Below are 27626 nucleotides of genomic sequence, written 5' to 3'. Positions count from 1 at the left end.
AAGAAAGCAGCTTGGCCTATCTGAGAGAGCAGGCCCCACACGGAGGCAAGGCTACACCATGGCTGCAGGAAAGGACTCAATCTTCAGATTTCACTTGGGAACACACCATTGTTTCTCCTCCGGTCACCCACAAGGATGGGAAAGTCAGGGATTCTTCAGGTGAGTGGAAAGCCCGCAATAGCTCCATTAGCGGATTGTGGGTCGCTCCTGCCAGAGTACATCTAATCTGAATACAAATGCCATCTTATCTTTTACTTTGCCTTGTCATTAGATTTGCTTAATTTACGAAGTCTGTCTTAACCAAAAGGCCCTAGGTTTTTTTTTTTTAAGCATGCCGATCCATACTCTCTAATGCGTAAAGGGTTTTGACCAAATTTTGGGATTAAAAGTTAACAGAAAAGATTCCAGCCACAGCAAGTCATGCCCCTTCTACAAGGCTGAGTCATCACTTAGACCTTGACCATAGACCATGAAGCATCTCCTCTTCCTGTCTTTCCATTGCTAAAACTTTCCAAGTACATTTCCATAACAAATAAGATTTAGCTTTGGGAAGGGAGCTGTTCTTTTTTGGTCTAGGTCTCTTGGGAAATCAAGTCTAGGGGAAAAAAAAAAAGCTAAGCGGCATAGCCTTAATCATGGCTAGGAATGATAGGGATCACCACTTCTCCTTAGATCACAGTATCCCCAATGCCCTGAAATGTGACAAGAGATGCATCCAGGCACTCTGGTTCATTTCTGGAGAGTTTATACTAAAGCCCCCATTAGGCGAGGGGCCCCACAAAAGATGGATAGTTTTTAATTCTATTGGTGTGTAAATGGAGAGACTGGGTTGTATTATAAGTATTTTAATAAAATCTTTGGTCATGATAGTCACAATACTAGAACATCAAGTCTAGGAAGGTTGGGGGAAAAAGCTAGCAACCTCAATATTTGTTTTTTAAAAAACTGATAACATTCCTTACAATGCATTGTTTACTAAAATAGTAGGAGTCACATTGTACAAAGTGTCCATTCTCATGTAGAAGACTGGTTGTAGAGTGGTGGAAAATTGTAGGATCATCATAACAGGACCAGATTGGGGAACTTAAGGCATTAGGAAGGGGCTGCTTTTGATATAGTTGGATATGGGTGCTAACTTGCTCATGCAAGGCTACAGAAAAGCTGAGGGATTGTGCTAGGCTGGGAGATAGAATCTTTGTTAAGCCAGAATCCTGAACCAGAGAAGCAGGAATTATCAAGCATCAGGACCAGAGGAGGTAATGCTAGAAATGAATTAGTTAATTTATTCTTAAAAAGTCAAGTTGATGCTAAGACAACCTCAAATAGATGCAGAAATAAAGTGCAAGCAGGGCTTTGGGTAGATTGAAGAGTGATGTCACCGAGGCCGCAGAGTAGGAGACCCCCAGCCTCTGTTCTCCCCACAAAGATCAACAACTAATGGCTCTTGATGAATAAAACAGACCTAAGAGCTCTGGAAGCCAGTTAAGAAACTTTAGCATACACTGAAACAAAAACAGCACAAAAAGGGAAGGAAGACTGCTTGGCTTTGCCTGCGTCACCCCATCCCCCAAGCCAGCATGGCTCTACCCTAAGAAGTGACTTCCGGGCTAGAAAAGAAGTCCCCCCTGGGGCGCCTAGGTGGTTCAGTCAGTGGGGCGGTGGGGCATCTGGGACACTCTTGGTTTCCGCTCAGGTCATGATCTCATGGTAGGGAGTCTCCTTGGGGATTCTCTCCCTCTGCCCCTCCCCTTGCTCTCTCAATCTCTTTCTCCTTCTCTTAAATAAATAAATAAATAATAAATAAATAAATAAATAAATAAATAAATAGACTTCCTCTTGCAGGGAAAGGAAGAACAGGGTGAGCAGAGAGCTTCCTCTGCCTTTCAGGGCAGTACATGAAGGTCCCACTTCAGTTTCACTTCACCCGCTGACAGGCAAAGCTGAGACACATGGAGAGGGATGTGAGAAACAAGGCAAAGTAGCAGGGGCTTGCTAGGAGCAATCAGGCAGTGGGAGTGACCGTGGCTTTCAGTGACCTGCTCTGTGGACAGACCCAACAGCTTTGGCCACTGGAAAGGAGAAACAAAACAATGGCCCGCAAAGCCACAGATCCTCCATCGATTTTACCAGCTTTCATCTCACAGGTGTTCATGTTTGCTGACACCAGCCACCTGAATCTCTCCCTGTTCCCTCCCCCAAACTCTGCCAGAGCCCAAGCACCACACAGGCAGCCAGCGTAGGCCTCCGCAGCTGCACGAGTGCAGGACATTGGCCTAGACGCCAGTGGCTGACCTCTACCACTGTGGGCCAGGTCAAGGCTAGCTCCTCCAGCTGCGCACTTGCATATTACTAGCCTGACGCCCCTCACTGGCCTTCACTGATGTGCATGTGCCCAGGGAGGAGACTGCAGCCGTGGGAAAGCATGCCAACAGCCAGAATCTCTGCAGCAGCTTATGGGCTCTGATCAAGCCGTCTTCTGTCATAAGCCTGCATCACCGTGCTTCCCTGCCACTTGCCCCTCCAGCTTACATGTGCATGCCCCAGCCCAACCTCCATCACCAGCCTCTACCACTGTGTGCCCATGGCAAGACACAGCAGCCATAGTAGTCAGTGCCAATAGCTAGGGCCCCTGAAGCTGCCAGCACATCAGTAGTGGGCCTTGGCTCTTGTCACCTGCGTTGGCCTTCACCACTGTATGTATTTCTGAAACCAGACCCTGCCACTATACAGGCGCCTGCACTTGTCTCCACAGCAGAGCTGTGCATACCACAGGCTCAGGCCACTACCAGTGCTTGCCCTAGTCCTTAGCTATTCGACCTAGAGGTGCTACTGAGGACTCAAACATCTCTTGCACCCTCAGCAGACACTCTGTTGTGCTCACCCAGGACCATGCAGTTGTCAATGCCGTGGACATTGAGGCAATGGCCCGAGGCAATGCCCCCTTGGACCTGGTGCTGCCACACACCTCTATACTTGGCTCTCAGTGGATTTTTCAGCACAGACTTTGAAGACCAGAAGGAAATTGGTTCATAGTCTAAGCATTAAAAGAAAGGAACTGCCAATTGAGAATACTTTACTCAGCAAAGATGCCCTTCAGAAGTGAAGGCAAGATAAAGTTTCCCCGACAAACAAAAGCTGAGACAGTTCATTACCACTAGACCTGCCTTACAAGAAATGCTGAAAGGATGATAACTAGAAACATGAAAATATATGAAATTAACACACTGGTTAAAATAAATATGTAGTCAGATTCAGAACACTGTAATACTGTAGTATCAGTGGTCTGTTGACTACTTAATTCTAGTATAAAGGTTGGAGGACACAAGTAATAAAAATTTCTATAGCTATCATACTATGTTTATGGATGGATACACAATGTAAAAAGGTGTAAATGTGGAACACTGCATGGAAGTCGCTGTACAAAGGATCAGTATCCATGCGTGAAGTCTGTGTGTGTGATGGCAGAGAAGGGTGTGAAGAGCATCACTTCCGTGGCTGTGACGAGTGCTTTGCCCATCATTCAAAAGCTAGAACCACAAATTGTAGTTGCCAAAATACTTGCTTGTTAGGGGCTAGACAGGATAGAGAAGAAACTGCCTATTCTGAATCAGCCAATAAACCAGATTGTTGCCAATGCTAGAGGTGCTATGACCAGGGCAAAAGATGCTGTGACAACTATTGTAACTAGAGCCAAGGATTCCATGGCCAGAACCATCACTTAGGTGATAGACAAGACCAAAGAACAAGACTGGCAGTGTGGAGAAGACCAAGTCTATGATCAATGGCAGCATTAAAACAGTCTTGGGTTGTCGGATGATGCAGCTGGTGAGCAGTGGAATGGAAAATGCACTTACCAAATCAGAGTTGCTAGTGGACCAGTAACCTCCCTTTCACTGAGAAAAAACTAGAAAAAGAAGCAAAAAAAAAAAAAAAAAAAAAAAAGTTGAAGGGTTTGATACAGTTCAGAAGCCAAGTTATTATATTAGACTGGGATCCCTGTCTATGAAGCTCTGCTCACATGCCTACCAGCAGGCTATCAGCTGGGTTAAAGAAGCCAAGCAAAAAAGCCAAGAGATCATTTCTCAGCTCCATTCCACTATTAATTTGATTGAATTTGCCAGGAAGGATGTGCATAGTGCCAACCAGAAAATTCATGGTGCTCAGGGTAAGTTCTCTCTCTCCAGGGTGGAGTGGAAGAGAAGCATTGGCCATGATGATACAGACGAATCCCACTGTGCTGAGCACATTGAGTCATGCACTCTTGCTATTGCCTGAAACTTGACTCAGCAGCTACAGACCATGCGCCACACCCTGCTGTTCAAAATCTGAGGGTTACTGCAGAACATCCAGGATCAGGCAAGTCACTTGGGGGTGATGGCTGGTGACATCTGCTGGGTGTTCCACAATGCTGCCTCCTTTAAGGAAGTGTCTGATGGCCTGTTCACTTCCAACAAGGGGCAGCTGCAGAACATGAAGGAGTCTTTAGATGTTGTGATGGATTATCTTGTTAATAACATGCCTCTCAACTGGCTGGTAGGTCCCTTTTATCCTTAGCTGACCGAGTCTCAGAATGCTCAGGACCAAGGTACACAGAAGGACACAACTAATCAGGAGGCCCAGCAGCCTGAGCACAAAACACATCAAAGCTGTACCATCAAAGATCATGGTACAGGCCGCCAGATGACGCTTTCTCTTATGTTGAAATTAACCTGTTAGACAACTCTGAATTGAGGAAGCAGCTAAGTAGAGATAAGGTCCTCAGTTATAGTCATTTCTAACTGGATTAAGAGCTTTAAAATTTTTGGCATTAGCAGATGAGTTCTGTTGTTTACCTGGCTGGTCAGAAAATGATAGATTGGTCACAGCCTAGCCAGGACTCCCAGAAAGTTTCAGTGCATTTATGGTCTCATCCTATTACCATTGTTGCTGTTCATATTGAATAAAAACATTGTCATGTGGGCTGTGGTGTGGGCTGCCGTCTGCTCCGGTTTCATCTGAGCAGGCTTCATCTCACTGGTTTGTCTCACAAAGCATGCCTGTACAACTCTAGGTTTTTAAATTTTTCGTGAAGGAATGTGTTCTATGAATTCAATAAAATAAACTGCAAAATAGATCAATGAAGAAAAGATGTAAATGTCATCTCAAAAACTTAAAAAGTGGTGGGGGGTGATAAAAGAATAGGGTTTTTGTATGTGATTGAAGTTAAGTTGTTATCAGCTTAAAAATGACTATTATGTTTACAAGATGTTTCAGGTAAGTCTTCGAGTAATCACAAATGAAAACCTATAGTAGATACATAAAAAATAAGAAGAAGGGAATCAAAGTATACCCACTACAGAAAATTCAACACAAAAGAAGACAGCAAGAGGAATAAAAGCAACAAGAAACTACAAAATAGCCAGAAAACAATGAACAAGATGGCAATGGTAAGTCCTTATCTACTAATAATTACTTTAAATGTAAATAGATTTAGGGGATCCCTGGGTGGCTCAGTGGTTTAGCAGCTGCCTTTGGCTCAGGGTGTGATCCTGGAGTCCTGGGATCGAGTCCCACATCGGGCTCCCTGCATGGAGCCTGCTTCTCCCTCTGAGTCTGTCTCTGCCTCTCTCTCTCTCTCTCTGTGTCTCTCATGAATAAATAAATAAAATCTTAAAAAAAAAAAAGTAAATGGATTTAAATGTTCCAATCCAAAGACCTCTAGTGGCTGAATACATAAAAAAAACAAGACCCAACTACATACTGCCTACAAGAGACTCAGTTCAGCTTCAAAGGCACACATAGGCACAAAGTGAAGAGATGGAAAAAAATATTCCATGCAAATGGAAACCAAATAGCATGGGTAGCTACACTCATATCAGACTTCAAGTCAAAAACTGTAGTAAGAAATAAAGAAGGTCATTATGTACTGAGAAAGGGGTAAATGCATCAAGAGGATATAACAATTGTAAATATATAAGCATCCAACATAGGGTTACCTAAATATATTGAGAAAATACTAAGAGATCTGAAGAAAGTCATAGAAAACAGTACACAGTAAGAGCTGGGAACTTCTGCCTTACTTTTAACAATTCACAAATCATCCAGACATAAAATCAATAAGTGGAAAAATAGACTACATGTTAGAACTACATGTTAGATAAAATGGACCTAACAGCCATATGTAAAACATTCCATTCAATAGCGGCTGAATACACATTCTTAGGCACACACAGAACACTCTCTAGAATAGATCATATGTTACTTACAAAACAAGTCTTAGCAAATTTAAGGTTGAAACCATATCAAGTATGTTTTCTGACCACAATGGTATGAAATTGAAAATCAGTAACAGGAGGAAAACTGGAAAATTCACAAATATGTGGAAATTAAACATCACACTCCTGAGCAACAAATGGATCACAGATGAAATTAAAAGGGAAATAAAATATGTTAAAGCAAATGAGAATGGAAACATAACATACCCAAACCTATGGGATACAGCAAAATCAGTGCTAAGAGGAATGTTAATAGCAATAAATGCCTACATTAAGAAAAAAGAAATATCTCAAACAATCTAACTTTACACCTCATGGAACTATAAAAACAAGAAGAAGCTTAGCCTAATGTTAGTAGAAAAAAAGGAAAGAGCAAAGATCAGAGTAGAAACGAATGTAATATAGAATCCAAAAACATAGAAAAGGTCAACAACATTTTGAGTTGGTTTTCTTAGGTGGTAATAAAACTCACAAACTTTTAGCTAGACTTATGAGAGAGAGAGGAGAGAGAGAGAGAGAGAGAACAAAATCAGAAATTAAAAGGGAGATATTACAACTGATACCACAGAAATACAAAAGATCATAGGAGACTACTATAAATGGTTATATGCCAACAAAGTGGGCAACCTAGAAGAAATGATAAATCCCTAGAAAATACAGCCTACCAAGTCTGAATCATGAGGAAATAGAAAATCTGAACAAACAAATAACAAGTAAGAAGACTGAATCAGTAATTAAAATCTTCCTAACAAAAGAAACCTAGGACCAGATGGCTTCATAGGTGAATTTTACCAAACATGTAAAAAAAGAATTAATGTCAATTCTTCTCAAACTCTTCAAAACCACTGAAGAGAGGGAATACTCTCAAATTTGTTTTCCAAGGCTAACATCACCCCATACCAAAGCCAGACAAGGATACTATAGGAAAACTACAGAGGATGATCTCTAATGAATATACATGAAAAACTTCTAGAAGAAAAACAACAACTAGCAAACTGAATTCAACATCACATTGTTTTTTTTAAAAAGATTTTATTCATTCATTTTAGAGAAATAGGAGGGAGAGGGTTAAATGGAGAGGGAGAGAGAGAATCCCAAGTAGACTCCCTGATGAACCCAGAGCCCTACTGAGGACTTGATCCCATGATCTGAAGATCATGACCTGAGCTGAAATCAAGTTGAGCCAGTTGAGCCATCCAGGCACCCCTCAACATCACAGTAAAAGGATCATACACCATATTCAAGCGGGATTTATCCTGATAAGGCAAGGATGGTTCAATATATGCATATCAATAAATGTGTGATATACCACATTAATAGAATGAAAGACAAAAATCAAATGATCTTTTCAGTAGATGCAGAAAAAGCATTTACCAAAATTCAACATTCTTTCCTGATAAAAATTCTTTAAAAATTGCTTATAGAATGAATACACCTCAATATAATAAAAGGTCATATATGACAGGCCCATAGCTGACATCATACTCAGGGGTAGAAAATTTTCCCTCTAAGATCAGAAACAAGACAAGGATGTCTACTCTCACCACACTATTCATCATATTACTGGACATTTCAGACTGAGCAATTAAACAAGAAAAAAATTATAAAAGCACCTAAATCAGAAAGGAAGAAGTAAAATGGTCTCTGTGTGCTAATGACATAATTTTGTATATAAAAAACCCTAAAGACTCCACCAAAAAACTATTAGACCTAATAGAGCAAGTCAGTGAAGTTTCAGGATACACAAAGTACAATAGAGAGCAAACTAAGGATTGATGGATGGGAGGTGGGTAAGGGATGGACAAGATGGGCGATGGGGATTAAGGAGGGCACTTGTGATGAATCACTAAATTCTACTCCTGAAACCAATATACCCTATATGTTAACTAGAACTTAAACAAAAACTTGAAACAAATGAATAAAAAAAAAAAATCAACGTACACAAATCAGTTGCATTTCTAAAGACTAACAAAGTATCTGAAAACAAAATAATTCCATTTACAATAACAAAAGCAATAAAATACTTAGGTATAAATGTAACCAATCAGGTTAAATATCTATATACCAAAAACTATAAAACATTGAGGAAAGAAAACTAAGATAAAAATAAATGAGATGATATCTTGTGTTCATGGATCAGAGAAGTTAATATTGTTAAAATGTCCATAGTACCTAAAGGCATCTATAGATTCGATGTAGTTCATATGATGTTTTCAAGGCCATTTCTCACAGAAATAGAAACAAAATCCTAAAATTCTTATGAAACCACAAAAAACCAAAGACTACCAAAATTCAACCAAAGCAAATAGCCAAAGTAGTCTGGAAGAACAGGGCTGGAGATATCACACTTCCTGATTTCAAACTATAATACAAAGCTATAGTAATCAAAACAGTATGGTACTAGCATAAAAACAGATATAGGGATCCCTGGGTGGCGCAGCGGTTTAGCGCCTGCCTTTGGCTCAGGGTGGGATCCCGGAGACCCGGGATCGAATCCCACGTCGGGCTCCCGGTGCATGGAGCCTGCTTCTCCCTCTGCCTGTGTCTCTGCCTCTCTCTCTCTCTCTCTCTCTCTCTCTCTCTCTCTCTGTGACTATCATAAATAAATAAAAATTAAAAAAAAACATATAATTATCAATGGAACAGAATCGAGAGCCCAGAAATAAATAAATAAATAAATAAATAAATAAATAAATAAATAATAAATTTATACAGTCAATTAGTATTTAACAAGGAAGCCAAGAATACTCAAGAAAGAATGGTCTTTTCAAGCAATGGTGTTAGGAAAACTGGATATCCCTTATCTTACATCACACACAAAAATTAAATCAAAAGGGGGTCAGGACTTAAAAGTAAACTTTGAAACCATAAAAATCCTAGAAGAAAACACAGGCAAAATGCTCCTTAACATTTTTCAGATTTGACACCAAAAGTACTAGCAATAAAACCAAAAATAATAAGTAGAACAACATCCAACTAAATGTTTCTGCACAGCAAAGGAAACTATTAGCAGAATGAAAAGGCAACCAATTGGGACATCTGGGTGGCTCAGTTGGTTAAGTGTCTGCCTTCTGCTCAGGTCATGATCCCAGTGTCCTGGGATCCAGTCTGGCATGGGGTGGGATCCTTGCCCAGCAGGGTACCCACTTCTCCCTCTCCCTGCCCCTGGCTTGTGCTCTCTCTTGCTATCCCTATCTCTCTCTCAAATAAATAAATAAAATCTTAGGGAAAAAAGGCAACCTATTGAATGGGAGAAAATATTTGCAAGCCATGTATCTGATAAGGGGTTAACATCCAAAATGTATAAGGAGCTCATACAATCCAATAGCAAAATACCCCAAATAATTTGATTGAAAAATAGGTAGTGGACTTGAAAGGACATTTTCCCAAAAAGATAGAAAATGTATGTGAAAATGAATTCAGTATCACTAATTATCAGAGGAACGCAATCAAAACCACATGAAATAAATATCATCTCACACCCATTAGAATGGCTGTTATCAAAAAGAAACAAGATAACTAATACTGGGGATGATATGGAGAATAGGGAATCCTAGTTCACTGATGGTAGGAAGGCAAATTGGTGCAGTTACTCTGGAAAACAGTATGGAAGTCCTCAAAAAATTAAAAATGGAGCTACCATATGATCCAGTGATTCTACTCTAGGTCTATTTAAAAGAGATTATCTGCACACTCATATTCATTGCAGCATTATTCCCAGTAGCCAAGGCATGGAAACAACCCAAGTGTCCTTTGACAGATGAATGGATAAAGAAAAGGTTTTATGTATATATAAATATACATAAAAATTGTATATGCTTACATATTTAATGGACTATTATTAGGCTGTAAACAAGAAATCCTGCCATTTGAGACAACATGGGTAGACTTGAGGGCATCAGAATCTAAAAACATCGAATTCATACAGAGTAGAATGGCGTAGTTGCCAAAGGGTGGGGGAATATGGGGAGATGTTGGTCAAAGGGTACAAATCTTCAGTTATAAAATGGATAAGTGGGGATTCCTGGGTGGCTCAGCGGTTTAGCGCCTGTCTTTGGCCCAGGGCGCGATCCTGGATCCCCAGGATCGAGTCTCACGTCGGGCTCCTGGCATGGAGCCTGCCTCTCCCTCTGCCTGTGTCTCTGTCTCTGTCTCTCTCTCTCTCTATCATAAATAAATAAAATCTTTAAAAAATTTTTAAAAATGGGTAAGTTTCAGGGATCTAGTGGACAGCACAGTGACTATAGTTAACAATATTGTAATTTTGAAAGTTACTATGAGAATAAAGCTTTAATGTTCTCACCATAACAATTTAAAAATGACAATGAGGTGGAGTGAAGGATGTGGTAACTAACCTTATGGTGGTAAATATTTTGCAATGTATGTGTGTAACAAACCATCACACTGCATGCCTTAAACCTACATATGTCAATTGTATCTCAGTACCCTGGGGGGGGGCGTGTGTGGAAAAGAGGACTTTTGGAGAGCACTTGGAGTCAGTTTTACCAGGGATGATGACTGAATTCAAGGAATCAGACCTGGGCCTGCAGTCAATCCTCTTGGGTTTATGCAGTGTTGGAATCCCCTAATGAGAAGCGCAGACTGCAGACCTCAGGGACCCCCAGCTCAATCTTCTTGATGTTTAGCTGAAGAAAATAAGGCCCAGCGCACAGATACTTAGTGTGAGAGAGGACTTTCCACTCTGAGTTCTAGGCTTTCTTTAGGGCTACACCACACTCCGTTTCACTGGCAAACTTGCTTAGTTGAATACATAATCAACACCTATCATATCCCAGGTTCTGTGGCAGAGGGCGGGGATTCAAAGATGCCTATGAAGATTATGACCTAAACAGTGAGACAGAGAGCTTCAGAAAGAATTATTTTATACCAGATAAAAATTATTAATAGTTTCATTATATGCGTAAGTGCATATACAAAAATGGTAAGTGAAAAAAACCAGCAAACAAAATTATATGTATATTCTGTTCGCCTTTTGTTAAAAAAACAAAACAAAACATAGAAACTTGAGAAACGCATAATGAGCCATAATGAGCCAAGTGTTCTGGAATATGCGAAGACCTTGTGTTCTAAATACCCGTGCACTTCATTTGACCTCCCTTCTTTGAGGTCCAGGACCCAGTTTTTGTACTTGTTATGGGTGCATCTTGCCGCAGACCTGCCGCCCGGTAGCAGCTCAGGGGACGTTGCATCAGTGATCTGCACGTAGCGGCCACTCCGAAGGGGCGAGAGTGAGAAAGGACAAGGGAGGGTAGCGTGCTGGTGGGACAGAGCGGGGCGAGCATCAGGAACTCTTACAGAAAAGGCCAAGTAGCCCTGGGGCGGACGGAAAGCGACGCTCTCCCCCTGGCGGCGGCCCAGGATGCTGGGGGGACCCGTGGGCGCCCGCGGGGACTTGGGCCCAGAGGCAGCCCGCGCCCCGCGCGTGGGCTCTGGTCGGATGGGCCCGTGGGGGGGGGGGCGGCCCTGGAAGCGAGACGCCCGACAGAGACAGCTTGGGATGGGGTTGGGGAAGCAGCCCTGGTTCTTCTAGACGGCTGGGGTCTAGACTGGGGGGTGGGGGGCACCCAGTGAACATCCCCACATGCTCCCGTCACCCCTCCTCCCCAACTCTCAAGCCCCCTCCTGAGGATGCACGCTGTCACGGGGACGCACATCTCTGGTGAATCGACTCGGGGACTTTTCCCAGTGCTTCGTTATTTCCCCCCTGGGGACGGAGATGCTGGGGCGTGAGGTCTGCTCCGCTCGTCCGAGGACCCCCCATCCCCCACGCCGCCCCTCCGCTCCGCGAGCCCCCTCCTTCCCTCCTTCGCCCCCCCGCCCCGCGTCCGCCCGGCGTCATCGCCCCCTTTCCCCTCCCATCTCCCCCGCGGCGCGCAGCTCGGCTCCGGCCTCCTCCGCAGTCTCCGCCACGAGCCGCCGGCGGTGCTGCGGGTCCGCGAGGCTCGTGGCTGCAGCCCGGCCGCCCCGCCCGCGCCGGCACCGCCCGGGGGCCTTGGATCCCAGCTGGGCAGCGCCCGAGCACCCAACAGGCTTCGCAGGTAAGGACGCAGCACCCCCCCCACCCCACCCCCCACCCCGGACAGGGCAAGACCCAAGAATCTGGAAGTTTCCCGAGAAAGGCAGACCCGCCCGAGTGGAGCTGCTCTGCAGGGCTCCGAAGTAGGGCTCCAACTTAGCACTTAGAGACCTCAAAGAAACCACCCTCCCAGCAGGCAAGTGTGTGTGCCCGCCTCGGCGCAGTTTAATGTGAACAGTAACGGTGTTTGCATTGGACTATAAATGGAATTCTTTCTACTTCAGCAGTACCAGAGGGGACCCTCTTGATTTTTATGATTATTAACAGATGCCATTTGAAAGAGGTGTTAAAAACGTTCTTGGAAAGTCTACTCCGGTGGAAAGCCTCGTTGGCAGGGTTACTATGAAAGCTAGGAACAATTGTCTGTCTCAGACTTTTTTGTCTGTCTGTCTTTCATCAACTTGGCTGCACAGGTCAGCAAAAGGAGCAGTGAAAAACATTTTTAAAATGAGAAGGTGACATGAAATGGAAAAGTCTTGTACTTGCTTTAAAAATCCCCCCCAAAAAAGGCAGGGGCGGGGGCGGGGTAGATAGACAAAGCAAGATTGGCCAAGTATTGGTCATTGTTGAAGCTGGGTGATGGGCACATGGGGTTGTATTATTTTCTCTACTTCTTTTTTCTTTTTAACTTTTCCCTCTCCTTTTGTGCAGTTGGGAAATTTTCCACAATAAAAAAGTTTTTTGAAAAGTTGTAGAAACACTCCCACCAGCTTCCTTTGACCTTTTTACACTGTCACTGATTTGAAAAGAAGCTGCTTGTCCTATCTAGGTATTTCCTCCCCTTTTATTAACACTGCTCACTTCTAAAATTAATTCTCATTTTATCCCCATACACTCCTCTCTACAGCAGATTATAAGAGTCCTATAATCCTGGAGAATTATGCTATGCTTAGAATCTGGTTTATAATTTAGAAGAGAGAATGTTCAAGTTCCAGCCAAATAAGACATCGAGGCTTGAAAGTAGTGGCCAAGTATATGGAATTTCATTTATATTAAGAAATATTAGAGGAACCCCTTTAGTGTGAGAGGAGGTTGAGCATGGATACTCGGCCCATATTTTCTTGCAGACAACTCAAACCTGTACATTCTTAAGAATCTTTTTCGTGTTTTTTTTTTAAGATTTTATTTATTTATTCATGAGAGACACACACAGAGAGAGGCAGAGACATAGGCAGAGGGAGAAGCAGGCTCCATGCATGGAGCCTGACGTGGGACTCGATCCCGGGACTCCAGGATCACGCCCTGAGCTAAAGGCAGACGCTCAACCACTGAGCCACCCAGAGTTCCCTTTTTCATGTTTTTAAATGTGAGATTGTTTAGCTTAGTGCTTGGCACATAGGTTGTGCACATTATATGTTAAGATAAACAATTGCTAATGTGAGTTAATATACCCTATCAAGTAAATTATTTATCTTTCTCTGCCCAGCGCTCAAATATCCAAGGCCAGCATATTGCATTTTAACAATAGAATCAGACTTGGAATTCTGGAGGCTGAAGCCACCTCAGCTGGCGTTGAGTTAACTTTGCAGATGAGAAATCTGAGATGAGAGGTTGGGAAACAGCACAGTCAAATTAGTGGGAGAAAAGTTATAACTTCACTTAACCCCATTTTTCCCCCAAAAGCTTCAAATAAGTTAAACTGATACACAATTGGCCAACAACATTGTGATCCTCAGATGCTTTAAAGCCTGCAGAGTAGCCAGCCTAATACATTCATATATATTCTTGGCTCTGAAAGGCCAACTTGCAAGATATAAAATAAGTCAGGAGCCATATGCTGCGTGCTTCCTATCTCAGTGGATGAGAGAGTCAGTACAAGGTTCCCTTGGGGCTTTCACCCCAAAGTTGATTTACACACAGCATATCCATTGCATAAATTGAAATGTCCATGCCCTGGAAAAAGAGCTAAAAAACAAAGGGGGTTTTATTTTTTATTGTGATGAGAAACAGAAGTTGTGGGTTACTGTAAAATAATCAACTGTGTAACTTTACCATCTTCCTACCCTCAAGTACTGCCAAATTTTTAAAGCAGACATTACTTTGTCTCCATTCCTGAAACTAAACTTGAAAATAGTGCTATGGTATGGTATTTTGAAAAGAAATTGGCACATTGACAATGAACTTTCTTGCCGTTTCTTTTCAGCATTGAGTCAGTGGACAGCTTATCCTCTGGTAATGGATTATAAAGTATTTGATAAACATATGTGGAATATTTGGCAAGTTGAAGATTTTCCTTTGTGTTGAAAGGCCTTGCAGCACATTTCGGGGACTATTTAGCAGTGCTGTAGGTCAGAGTGGAAGTGTGTTGGCACTACAATGGTTTTTGGAAAACCCACCTGCCAGAAAATTGTCTGGCTGTAGACAGCATCATCAGCCTTCAGTTCATCAGGATAGGCTTTGTAGCCCGTAGATGGGCTTTCTAAATGTGATAAATTCCATATGTAACGACCATTTAGTATATTATTAGCCAGTGGGATGTATCCCCCTGTTGAATCTTACATGCTTTAAAAATAAATTCTGTATCATAGCTCAGGGAATGTAAACAATTTAAACGCGACTTCAGATTTGCTATCAGCAGGCCAGCCCTGCCATCTAGTGGTGGCAGTACAGACAGCAGGCAGGTTGCTCCAGCGATCAGTGCTTTTAAGCTTCTTGAGGATCACTGATGGGTAAGTTACTTGTGTTTTCTCATTTGTGGCTTAGTCTGAGACTTAAATTTTTTTTAAAGATTTTATTTATTTATTCCTGAGACACAGAGAGAGAAATAGAGGCAGAGACACAGGCAGAGGGAGAAGCAGGCTCCATGCAGGGAGCCCGATGTGGGACTCGATCCCAGGTCTCCAGGATCACACCCTGGGCTGAAGGCAGCACTAAACCACTGAGCCACTGGGGCTGCCCAGACTTAAAATTTTTTTTAAACATTGTATTTATTCATGAGAGACACACAGAGAGAGGCAGAGACATAGGTAGATGAAGAAGCCAGCTCCTTGCGGGGAGCCCAGTGCGGGACTCAATCCTAGGACCCTAGGATCATGCCCTGAGCCACTTGACCCCTGAGCCACCCAAGCATCCCTTAGTCTGAGACTTTAGAGCTGAGAGGTATGTTGGACGTGTTCCACTCCAGCTCCACAGGTTGGGAGGATTATCACAGAGGTTCTTTCTTAATTTAATTTATATTTTTAAAGATTTTATTTATTTATTTGAGGGAGAGAAAGTGAGAGGAAGAAAGAGGGGAGAGAGAGAGGGAGAGGGAGAGAACGAGCAGAGGGGAGAGGGGCAGAGGGAGAGGGAGAAGCAGACTCCCCGCAGAGCAGGGAGCTGGATTACAGGCTTGATTCCAGGATGGCGGGATCCTGACCTGAGCCAAAGGCAGATGCTTAACCGACTGAGCCACCCAGACGCCCCTATCAGCAGAGGTTCTTAAGGAAAGAAACTCTGAAATGGTGCATAACATAGAACTCAGTATGTGTATGTTGAATAAACACATTTATCTACCCCGTTCTAGTTCTTGTCTCTGGCAATATTGCTCCACGCCACCAAAAGGTTTTAACTTGATCTTCTCTTTTTAGTTGGAAAACTGCATGACTGTTTAATTTTCCTTAAAATGAAAATCTTCCTTTATGTCAAAGTGTCTGAACCAAACTTTCTTTTCCACTTTATGTCACTCCCTACTGTTCTGCCTTTCTAAACATCCAGGGCAGACAGTTGTAAAAACTAGGCTCTTAATGTATCTGCTGCTGCTGCTGTAAAAATGATCAAAAGCATAGAGATTTAAAACAACATGTTATCTCACAGTTCTGGAATCCAGAAGTGTCAAGAGGGTCCACGGGATTGCATTCCTTCTGGGAATTTGAGGAGAGAATTTGTTTCCTTGCCCTCTGCAGGCTCTAGAGGCCGCCTACAATGACCCTCCTTCATATAAGGATACCAGTGATTGCATGGGCCTCACCTGGATAATCCCAGCTAATCTCCTCTTGTAAGAATTCACTAAAGCACACGTGCAGTCTCCCTTACCCTGGAAAGAACATATTCACAGGTGCCGGAGATTCAGATGGGGCTTTCTTCGGGAGCCATTATTGGGCTTGCCACAATGAGGTGCATGGCCGTTAGAGATGTTTGAGATCCCTTCTAAATATCTACCTATGTTTTGATTCCTTTTGTTTGATATTAATAATGATTGCTGTCATTTGTGGGTGCTTGCTGTGCCCTAAGATACAGCATATTCGTTTCTCTCAGAAATACTCTAAAATACTATTCGTGTTTAACCAGTGTTGGAAATCCTGCTGGGAGAGGTTAGTAACCCTCATGAGATCATATGCCCGCAAAGCCCGCTGCCTCCGTCATCACTGAAACGCCTTCTGTTATAATCACTGACACTGCTGCTTTCTCCTCACCATGCTTCCAGACACAGGGTAACCGAACCGCTGTCTCCAGGCAGCTCTCCAGTCAGTGACTGACATTAGGTGAGGGCCTCAAGGGGAATTAGACTTTGCAAAATACCCATTCTCCCCCACATCAGTGCCCCTTGTGTGAGGGTGACTATTAAAGCTCCTGCAAGTGACCTCTGCAACCGAATGCATGTGATGCCCGTTGCACACCTGCTTACTCTCCCTGTTAATGCTCCTCCTCTCCCACTGTGGCTGTTTGCCTAAACCAGCACTCCTGCCTTCAGGATGGAGAGTATCTGGGCCAGGCCCTGGTGTCTACCTGTTGTGTGTCAATCTTTCGCGGGCGGGTGGAAGACGAAAGTGGAGCAGAAGTGAAGGCAGCTGTGCATATTTCTGCATGTATGTAGTGTGTGCATGTGGGAGTTGTCGGGAGGGGCAGATGGCTGGAAACATAAAAGGCTAAATAAAACACAGGCGTGTTATTAAAAGTGGCTATGCAATAGTTTCTGTGTCATAACATACACATTAGGTAGAAGTAGGTGTTGGCTCTCCAAGGTCATTGATGTGAGCAGTCCCTGACCCACACCACCCCTACAAAATCTTTGACAGGTTCATGTAAAATTATGTTCTATGGGAGCGCAGTATACACACGAATTTGGACAAGTACCTAATTATACAGAGCAAGGGACCAGATGCAGAGACAGGCCTGAGTAAGTACAAATCAATACCTGGTGAGGGAGAGCAACTCCTTCCCTGCAAATTCTTTTCTTTTTTTCTCTGGCTTTATTGAAGTATAATTGACAAAATAAACGATGCATATTTAAGGTGTACATCATGATATTTATGGTAAGTCAGCATTCTTATTTTCATATAAAGGAAAAATAATTCATTTGAAATATTTAGTATAGTGAACAATCATCTAATCTTTCATTAGTCCACCTGTCCTACTTAAGCTTAACTATACAGTTCTTGGGGTAAAAAAAAAACCCAAAACAGAAGGGGCATTGAGTCTTATAATTATGTTGTGCTATAGTAAAGTTCTACACACTCTAGAATAGACTCACTCGAAAATGTAGATTTTTATTTCACTGTAAACCACTTCCTTGAAATAATTATTTTGACATTGACTCTGTTTCTTTTTAGGCTGAAGGCCTGATGCAGTTCTAGAATTCCTAATGTAGATCCAGGCTATAAATAAGACACAGGAAATGCAATTCAAGTGTTCTGTGGCTGGGTAATGTTTAATCACACTTAAGTTTAAAAGCTCTGAGAAAAATATATTTCAAAGCCACAGATATTCACAGATGTGAGTAATTAGGAAAGCATTCATTGGGAAGTCTCTAAAATGTAGCTGTTCTTGAGCAAAAAAATCACAAAACAAAGAAAAGGGGAGTTTGCGAGTGTGTCTAAAACTATCCTGAAATAAAAATATTTGTTTAGTTTTAGAAAACTAAGTGCTATAGCTTTGGCTTAAGTAATAAACTATTTTAAAGTGATATTAATTCACCCATTAAAGTAGAATAATAATTATAAAAGGACCTATTATTGACTGCTTACTATGCTCTGGGCTCAGAGATAATTCTCTGGCTATATCATTTTACTTAATCCCCACGGTTTTGTTCTAGGGTAGAGATTACTATTTTCCCCACTTTGCAGACGAGGACGCTGAAACCAAACTTAATGAATTGTCCAAATTCATTCACCCAGTAAGTGGTAAAGAGGAGACTTAGTCCAAGTGTTCTTAACTCCTCGGTCAATACCCATAACCACAACACTGGTACAGATGGTCCAATATTCTAAATACTATCAGCAATCACACCTCTAAGAAAGCATGAACAAACAGAGGAATAGTAAGTTATCTCTTGTAGTTTTGTGTGGTTATTTCTATTAATATAGACCAAGTACAAATGTGGAGTAAGTCTGCTCCATTGGTAATTCGTAGATGAATTCTACAAATCCTGATTCTTGCTTCCTCCCTAATTTCTTTCTACTCCATTTGTCCTCATGATCCAACCTATAATCAACTGTGTGTACACTGACTCATGGCGGAGACCCATAACCTCACTTTTGTTAACCAAAATTGGAATTTGAAGCCCCAAATCCAAGGCATCTGGAAAGTGACAGTGAAGGTCACAATTATGACGGAAAACAGGAAAAAGGAGGATGAAGGAAGACACGGGACATTAAAGCTTTCAAAATATTATGGCTGCCCCGCCAATTGGGACTGTGTCTCTTTAGATCAATGAGTTGGTGCTTTTTGGATGATGGGCACATGTAGATGTGTCCACTGAACCATGGATTGCTCTATCGGTAAGAGCTATCATTTACCTTACACTGACATTTTACCACAAGGCAAACTTAGATTTTTCCAAAAGAAGTATCCTTAAACATTTGTCCAATTTTAAATTACAGGCCAAATTAGGCTAACTAAATTCATGTCCTCTTATTACTGTGATTCTGAAGTCATATTATAAGGCTCTGCCCTTCCCATGCCCAAGGATAGATGTGGGCATAGCTTTTTTTCCTGTGGTACACTGTAACAGAGCAACAGAGCTCCCTCAAAGGACTCCAGACAGGGCTGGCAACTCCATGCTCTTGCATAATTTGTAGCATCAGATGTTGGAAGCATTACATGCAAGCCTACTGAATTTTTTAAATTGAAGTATAGTTGACATGCGATGTTACATTAGTTCCAGGCATGTAACATAGTGATTTGACAATTCTGTAGGTTATATTGTCTGTGCTCACCATGCATGTCGCTACAGTGGGTCACCCTACAGCGCTATTATAATACCATTGACTGAATTCCCTCATCTGTCCCTTTTATTCCCATGACTTAACCATGACTGGAAGCCTATAGCTCCCACTCCGCCTCACCCATTTTGCTCATTCTTCCCCTTCCCCCCAGCCTACTGAATTTGAGTCTTTTCAGATGTGTTATTAACTTACTTATATAAAAGTATGTTTTTTCTTTATTAATAGCTGAACCATTTGATATTAGCAGTTGCTAACACAGTAAAAGAGCAAAGCTTAGAATAGATTTGTACCCAAAGATGAAGCAGAGGTCATTTGGAACTTGGTTAAGCAATTATCCCTGGATAAATTGCCTTCTGGGCTATGGCTCAAGATGCTGCCCCAGGGCCTTTACTATGGCAGTGGTTCTCAAACTGTACTGAGTATCTGAATTACCTGGAGGGCTATAGTCAAAACACGGATAGCTGGGAATCCCACCACCCATCCCCTTCCCTGCCATTATGGAGAGTTTTGGGAAGTAGCTCTGGGTTGGGCCCTGAGAATTAGCATTTTAAACAAGATCCTGGGTGATGCTGACACTGCTGCCAGGTCTAGGACTGCAGTCCTGGCATCCTTAAATATGGTAGAGTTATTTTGCCATACAACTATGGACTTTTGTTAACTAATAACATTATTTTGAGTTGTTCCTATTTTGAGTCCAAAGGCAGGAAAATAAAAACCAATGTCCCAGCTCAAAGCAGGCAGGAGGACTTTCCTCTTCCTCACAGTAGGGTCAGCTTTTTCATTCTATGTAGGCCTTCCACTGATTAGATGAGGGTCACTCACGTTCAAGAGGGAAGCCGGCATTAGTCAATCTACCAATTCCAATGCTACTCTCTTCCAGAAACACCCTCATAGATGCACTCAGAATAATGTTTGGCCAAATATCTGGGTACTCTTTGGCCTAGTCAAGTTGACACATAAAATTAATCATTACACGGGGCTTTCTTAAAAGTCTGCCTAGAGAATTATGGCACAGAGTCCATGTATTATTGGTAAAGAGTAAGGGAATTTCTATATTTGAGATTCATGTTCAGTGATTTGTGTAGCAAAAGATCATTACCATATAATATTTGCATTCTGCCTTTCTAATCCCTAAATAGTCTTAGTTGTAAGGCTAAATTAAATAGTAGTGAGAAAAAAAAAAAACCTAACTGGGGAAACGATATCACAGTACCATGATTTAGATATCCTCCGTTTTGCCTGGGAATGCCTTTCACACATTTATTACTCCACGGATCATTAGTATGAAATCTTAACATGTACGGTGTGATTTTTGTATTTCTCACCGTGGATATTTGGCTGACTTTCAGTCTTTGGTGTATATATTTTTTTAAGATTTACTTATTCATTTGAGAGAGAGAGCGTGTGTAAGAGTGGGGGCAGGGGCAAAGGGAGAGGGAGAAGGACAGAAGCAGACTCCCCACTGAGTGGTGAGCCCATTGCAGAACTCAATCCCAGGACCCTGAGATCACAACACAAGCCAAAATGAAAAGCCAGTCGCCCAACCGACTGAGCCACCCAGGCACCCCTCTTTGGTGTATTCTTCTTCTTCTTTATTTTATTTCTTTATTTGAGAATAAAGAAATTCTCTTTATTCTCAAATAAAGAAATAATTAGAAATAAAGAAATAAATTCTCTTTATTCTCAAATAAAGAAATAATTAGAAATAAAGAAATAAATTCTCTTTATTCTCAAATAAAGAAATAATTAGAAATAAATAAATTCTCTTTATTCTCAAATAAAGAAATAATTAGAAATAAAGAAATAAATTCTCTTTATTTGAGAATAAAGAATTCTCTTTTCTTTATTCTTATTGGTTAAGAGAGAAAGAGGGAGAGAGGGAGAGAGTGCAAGGGGGAAGGAGGAGAGGGAGAGGGAGAAGCAGACTCTCCATTGAGCAGGGAGCCCGAAGTAGGGCTTGATCCCAGGACCCTAAGATCATGGCCTCACCCAAAGGCAGATGCTTAGCTGATTAAGCCACCCAGGTGCCCTGTAGTGTATTCTTATATTAAGTTCACAATGGATAGCTGTTGTCATAAAGAACTAAATTAATAAAATTGATTTTTATAGATTTTGTTGCCTACACTAAAAGTTTTTCTTGATTGAAATTTTGCTAAGAATCAAGTAGATATATCAAATACACACACATTAAAAAAATAATCCATTTTGCTTTGTTGTTAGGCTAAGGGGCAGCAAATAACTATGATTTTAGCTTTATTTTAGGCAAAGACATAATTTTTCATCTTGAGAACTACCCACTTAAACATGATTTAAAGGCCTCAATAGTTACTGAGTTTTTAGTCTTTTTCACTATAATTCAGTTAAATAAAACTGACAAAATAGTTCATTGTGAAAATTGCATAGGAGATGACAAAATACTAACTAGCTCAACAAAATCATTACCAATATAATTCTTGCTTTGTATAAAGTGACATTTGTCATGGTGATGATTAGAAAATATTGTGATATGAGTGTGGATTTTTTTCTGAATTAGGTTCTTTATTGATTTTTTGATGATATCCATCACTCTGTACAGAAGAGTGCCCTGTCTCCAAAATAAAATTACAAGCTATTTAGCAAATAAGACAGTCTAATATTAATCAGAATCACCATTGCTCCGCCTTCAAGTATGAGTAGATAAAAAAAAATGGAAATTGCAAAACTTCTATGTAATTTTGCTGATGCCAAATCATGGTAAAGATTATTCTAGGGCAGCCCAGATGGCTCAATGGTTTAGCACCGCCTTCAGCCCGGGGCCTGATCCTGGAGACCCAGGATCGAGTCCCACGTCGGGCTCCCTGCATGGAGCCTACTTCTCTCTCTGCCTTTGTCTCTGCCTCTCTCTCTCTGTATCTCTCATTAATAAATAAATAAAATCTAAAAAAAATTATTCTAAATTTGCTCAATATGTCCAAATATATGATGATACAAATTAATTATGTCATGTTTCAGTGAATACATCATGTTTAAACAGTAAAGTGGTTCATGTAGTATATGTTTTTGTTTTACCAAAAGAATGCTATCAGTGTGTTAACAAACTTCTCTACTTGTATATGGCCAGATGAACTCTCTTATGTCAAAAGATGCCCATATTCAACTCTGCCTCAGAGATAACTTTTGCTTTTCATGACAGTGCATAGGATCTTGCAGGTGTGCCATGGGTTGTGGGCCATTCCTAAGATTTCTCATTAGCTTTTTTTCCATGCCAAAACCCCCCCAAAAAATCCCCAAACAAAAAGCAACCTTATCAGAAAACATTAAGAGTAATGGTACTGTAGGAATAATCTGACCTTGAATTGTCCCAGCTTTCTTTTTTTTTTTTTTAATTTTTTTTTTAATTTTTATTTATTTATGATAGTCACAGAGAGAGAGAGAGAGAGAGAGAGAGGCAGAGACATAGGCAGAGGGAGAAGCAGGCTCCATGCACCGGGAGCCCGATGTGGGATTCGATCCTGGGTCTCCAGAATCGCGCCCTGGGCCAAAGGCAGGCGCCAAACCGCTGCGCCACCCAGGGATCCCGTCCCAGCTTTCTATAAAATGAATAGCATATGATAAGCCTTGATATTTTAGCTATTGGTCAAAAATGACTTGGAGCATAGCTCACAAACAGTAGCGACCTGGAAGTTCAAAATTGCTGCTCCAAAGAATATTACCACTGTTCCCTACCTACACAAAGCAAAAACTGATAAACATCGATTCTACGAAACAGATTTACATACTAGTGAGCCTAGAGAAGCAGGAAAAAAGGCAAGAAGATGTAAATAGAAGAGGTATTATATAATTTATTAAACATTGGCAACTTAAAAAATATTTAACAAAAGCACTGCTCTTAGATGATGAGACTAATATGAAAGGGGACTATATTTAATCATGATCATATTTCCCCAAGTGGCAAATTCAGAACCACGATCTTAAATTCTTACAGCTAATTTTAATACATGGTAAAGTTCTACTGTGAGGCATTTTTGTATGTTGCTTTGCTTAGGTGGTAGTTCCAGGCACAACTTGGTTTTAAGAAAAGTGCATGGTACATTGCACCATCGGTCAGCCAGGTCTGCAAACCATGGTTTAAGGAAATTCACTGTATTATAATGAACATTTTCTGAGCTCTGTACTAGGCATTTATATATACTCTAGGAATGAGGAATTTATGATCCCTGCTCTTAAAAAGCTAAGTGTAGGGGAAAGTACGGGACATCTGTGGCTTTTTTCTAAATCACCTGGAAATAAGGTTGTAGGAGACGTAGGAAGGAATCCTCAGGCAATAGAGAACCCCAGTTCTCCACTCCATCTTACCCTCCCATGTGTTGGGCTGTCTGGGGAAGTAGAGGCAGATATGGCAGGTGGGGGTGGGGGAAGGTGGGGTAGGGGTGGAAGGAAGGTTGGGTGAAATACAATTTACTAATTTTGGAAGTCTGTGAGCCTACTGAGCAAGGTGTTTTATCTAATCTCAGTAAAATCTAAGTACAGTGCAAATAAGGACTCCTATTTGTGGTGATGGTACATTTCTAAATGAAAGGGATAAGTAATATACTTAAAAGGGGAACATTATAAAGCCTCTCTTTGTTTTTATATTTTTAAGGACAAAGGAGAAAAAGGAGAACAAAATGGAAAATATGCTATTTTGTTGGATGTTTTTCACCCTCGGGTGGACCCTCATTGATGGATCTGAAATGGAACAGGATTTTATGTGGCACTTGAGAAAAATACCCAGGGTTGTCAGTGACAGGACTTTCCATCTCACCAGCCCCACCTTTGAGGCAGATGCTAAGATGGTGCTCAACAGAGTGTGTGGCATTGAATGCCAGAAAGAACTCCCAGCTCCCAGCCTTTCTGATCTGGAAGATTCTCTTTCCTATGAGACCGTCTTTGAGAATGGCACCCGAACCTTGACCAGAGTGAAAATTCAAGATGTGGTCCTTGAGCCAACTCAAAATATCAGCATGAAAGGAGTATCTGTTAGGAGAAAGAGACAGGTCTATGGCACAGACAGCAGGTTCAGCATCTTGGACAAAAAGTTCTTAACCAATTTCCCTTTCAATACAGCTGTGAAGCTGTCCACGGGCTGCAGTGGCATTCTCATTTCCCCCAGCCACGTTCTAACAGCTGCCCACTGTGTGCATGATGGAAAGGACTATATCAAAGGGAGTAAAAAGCTAAGGGTAGGGCTGTTGAAGATGAGAAATAAGGGTGGTGGCAAGAAACGTAGGGGTTCTAAGAGGAGCAGGAGAGAAGTGAATGGTGGTGACCAGCGAGAGGGTGCCAAAGACAATCTGGAGAGAGCCAAGGGTGGAAGAAGAAGAAAGGAATCTGGTCGGGGTCAGAGAGTCGCTGAGGGGAGGCCCTCCTTCCAGTGGACCCGGGTTAAGAATACCCACATCCCCAAAGGCTGGGCTAGAGGAGGGAAGGGGGATGCTGCCTTGGACTATGACTATGCTCTTCTGGAGTTGAAGCGCGCTCACAAAAAGAAATACATGGAACTAGGAATCAGTCCAACCATCAAGAAGCTGCCTGGGGGAATGATCCACTTCTCAGGATTTGATCATGATAGGGCTGACCAGTTAGTCTACCGGTTTTGTAGTGTGTCCGATGAATCCAGTGATCTGCTCTATCAATATTGTGATGCTGAATCGGGCTCCACTGGTTCTGGGGTCTATCTACGTCTGAAAGAGCCAGATAAAAAGAACTGGAAGCGCAAAATCATTGCAGTCTATTCAGGCCATCAATGGGTGGATGTCCACGGTGTTCAGAAGGACTACAATGTGGCTGTGCGCATCACTCCCCTCAAGTACGCCCAGATTTGCCTCTGGATTCATGGAGATAATGCCAACTGTACTTACGGCTAACAGAAATCTGTACAGAGTCCATGGATTTTCTAAATCGCAGAGCACACTAGTTACAATTATTGTAGCAAGATCACTTCATAGGCTATGCCTGGACTTGAACCCTATCAATAATAGCATTCAACATTTTTATAAATTTATCTTTTCAAAATTAGGAGCTTTTCATATGTTTAAAAAATCCTTAGGTACAAATGCTGAAACTAGATGGGCACCTCAATGTCAAGGATATATTCTTCTTTACATGGTGATAAGTATTTGTGGGAAGTCTTTTGTTTCTATCTGCCTTCTTCAAATTAGACACTTTAAAACTTGTTTAAAACTTGTTTAAAACTTCAAACTGGTACTATAATTATGTGATTTCTTAAAGGACTTATTCTCAGGGTCCTACTCTAAGAATCTAATAGGGTGCTGGTGCATATTAAATGTGAAACCACATATACAGATGTAGACAGTAACATGATTAGAGGAAGGATAGAGACAGTAATTTACAACAGTTTGTACCGCCTGGAGATGGACCCATTCGGCTCATGCCCTCTGTGTTTATATAGTATATTCTGTTGGGTCTGAGAAACTTTGGTTTAGTTTTTTTTTTTTTTTTTTTTTTTTAAGAATTATAAGGTACAGCAAGCTTTATAAACAAAACTATCAACTATTTTACTGCTTTAAAAAATATCGACTGAAGTGTGTATTATTTAAAAATGGGAGAAATACTTTGTTCTATGAAATGAATCTAGTTTAAAAGTAGGGAAGCTGAGGTATTTTAGGATCTCAAGTTATTATTTAACTGAAGTTCAAAACATGGATTTTTCATGAATGCAGAGGGAAGACAGTTCACAAGTTATAAATGATTTTGAAAGCCTCATCATTTAATACTAGTCTCCTGTGTGTGAGGTGTTAGAGTTTGAGGAGCAGGAATTTTAGTCTTTCTCAAGAAAGAGCCTTTCCCCTTGACAGATTTCAGCTTTCTTAATAGGGCCATACACATATTATTTGGGTGATTTCTCTGACTAGTGTTTTTAGATAAATCTCTAAAAATGAATATAATTGACACATATACATTTAAAAGAAGGGTCTGATTATTTTCATTATTATTATTTCAGACCAAGGCTGTGCTGTCGCGCTGGCCATCATGGCAGCCCCAGCGACAGAATCAGAATCCCGGGTCTGCTTTCAGGCAAAACACAGAGTAGTTACGTATTTCTTGAATGAACGAACAGGTATTTGCTGAATGGTTGTAAAAGGAGTTTCGCTCAGGCTATTATGTTTAAAGGGTTTTAGTGATTTACAAGTGAGAGCACCATAAAATTCAGGAATTGCGGCCTAATTTCTGGTCTGCTGTTTTTGGCAGTTCCTACAGCACACATTCTTTTCTCTTGTGATTCACCTGAGTCACTGATTCTGCCAGAGTTCAAATTTATTTTACATGTTATTTTTTTAAGAGAAAGGGGAGTATACCCTTGTTTAGTATGCAAAAGAATATTTGATAAGATTGTGATAAAAGGTGGTTTTATGAATCTTGTCCAAAATAGCTGGAATTCAATACAAGTATACATTCTTTACTGCAATTCTGTTTAAAAAAACCATTCAATAAAAAATTAAAAATAAATCATAACTTTTACTGTATCTGTAAATATGTTTTATAATCAGGATCTTAGTGAATATTAAATTAACTGTGTCATTTACTAAAAAATGATTTTATTTAACTCCAAATGCATTTCACTAAGCAGTATTTTATCCTTGGTGCTAGTGGGATAGGGCTATTGACTCAAAAGATTTTGATCAAATCATTTTGGGGAACATCTCTATGATCATTCCAACAGAAAGAAACACAAATTTCAATGTGAATTTTGCACACTTATAAGCTTGGAAACACACAAAATCTTCATCTTAGATTCTTAGAAAATAATTCCTGGGATTTGTGTAAGTTCAGAATAACTTATGATATTCTTGGTGTTGATAGTTTGTAGCCTAAGCTTAAATTCTAAATCCATATGATTTCCTTAAAATCATTGTACTTTGAAAAATATAAAATTTAGCCTATTTTTTTTGCAAAGGTTTATTTTATTTTGCCATTCTCTTTTCCAAGTGAATCATGAACCATTTATAACTTAGGGCCACTAAAGTATACTTACATTATTCAGAAAGTTTTACTTCACATACTTTTCCTGTTATACTTACCAGATTTGAAATAGAAATTGACTTCACTTAGCTGAAGGAGATACACTCATGCACACACATGATGTCTACT

General features: G+C 41.0%; 1 protein-coding gene, 1 long non-coding RNA gene and 1 pseudogene across 4 annotated transcripts in view; all 3 read left to right on the top strand.

Moving 5' to 3' along the window:
* Positions 1-58: 58 nt before the first annotated feature.
* Positions 59-4785, top strand: LOC140637380 (perilipin-2 pseudogene; annotated as a pseudogene).
* A 6562-nt stretch (positions 4786-11347) lies between these two features.
* The window catches only part of LOC140636697 (uncharacterized), a 28279-nt gene continuing 12000 nt past the window's right edge, over positions 11348-27626 (top strand). The window contains exon 1 of the long non-coding RNA XR_012033905.1: positions 11348-11503. This is a non-coding gene — a long non-coding RNA (uncharacterized lncRNA). The remainder of the gene's footprint in view (positions 11504-27626) is intronic.
* PRSS35 (serine protease 35) lies at positions 12162-26990 on the top strand. 3 transcript variants are annotated; one of them, XM_072832201.1, is made up of 4 exons: positions 16548-16814; positions 17024-17138; positions 17349-17449; positions 24118-26990. In XM_072832201.1, exons 3-4 carry the CDS (start codon positions 17370-17372, stop codon positions 25379-25381), a joined length of 1344 nt encoding a protein of 447 aa, XP_072688302.1. In that variant the 5' UTR covers positions 16548-16814; positions 17024-17138; positions 17349-17369; the 3' UTR covers positions 25382-26990. The 3 variants fall into 3 exon arrangements, with proteins under 3 accessions (XP_072688304.1, XP_072688302.1, XP_072688303.1); XM_072832202.1 differs by lacking the exons at positions 16548-16814; positions 17024-17138 and adding an exon at positions 18833-19049 and having other exon boundaries at positions 17385-17449; XM_072832203.1 differs by lacking the exons at positions 16548-16814; positions 17024-17138; positions 17349-17449 and adding an exon at positions 12162-12313.

Source organism: Canis lupus, chromosome 7, assembly GCF_048164855.1.
Source record: "Canis lupus baileyi chromosome 7, mCanLup2.hap1, whole genome shotgun sequence".
Lineage (NCBI taxonomy): Eukaryota > Metazoa > Chordata > Mammalia > Carnivora > Canidae > Canis > Canis lupus.
This window is presented reverse-complemented; position numbering and strand designations above follow the sequence as displayed.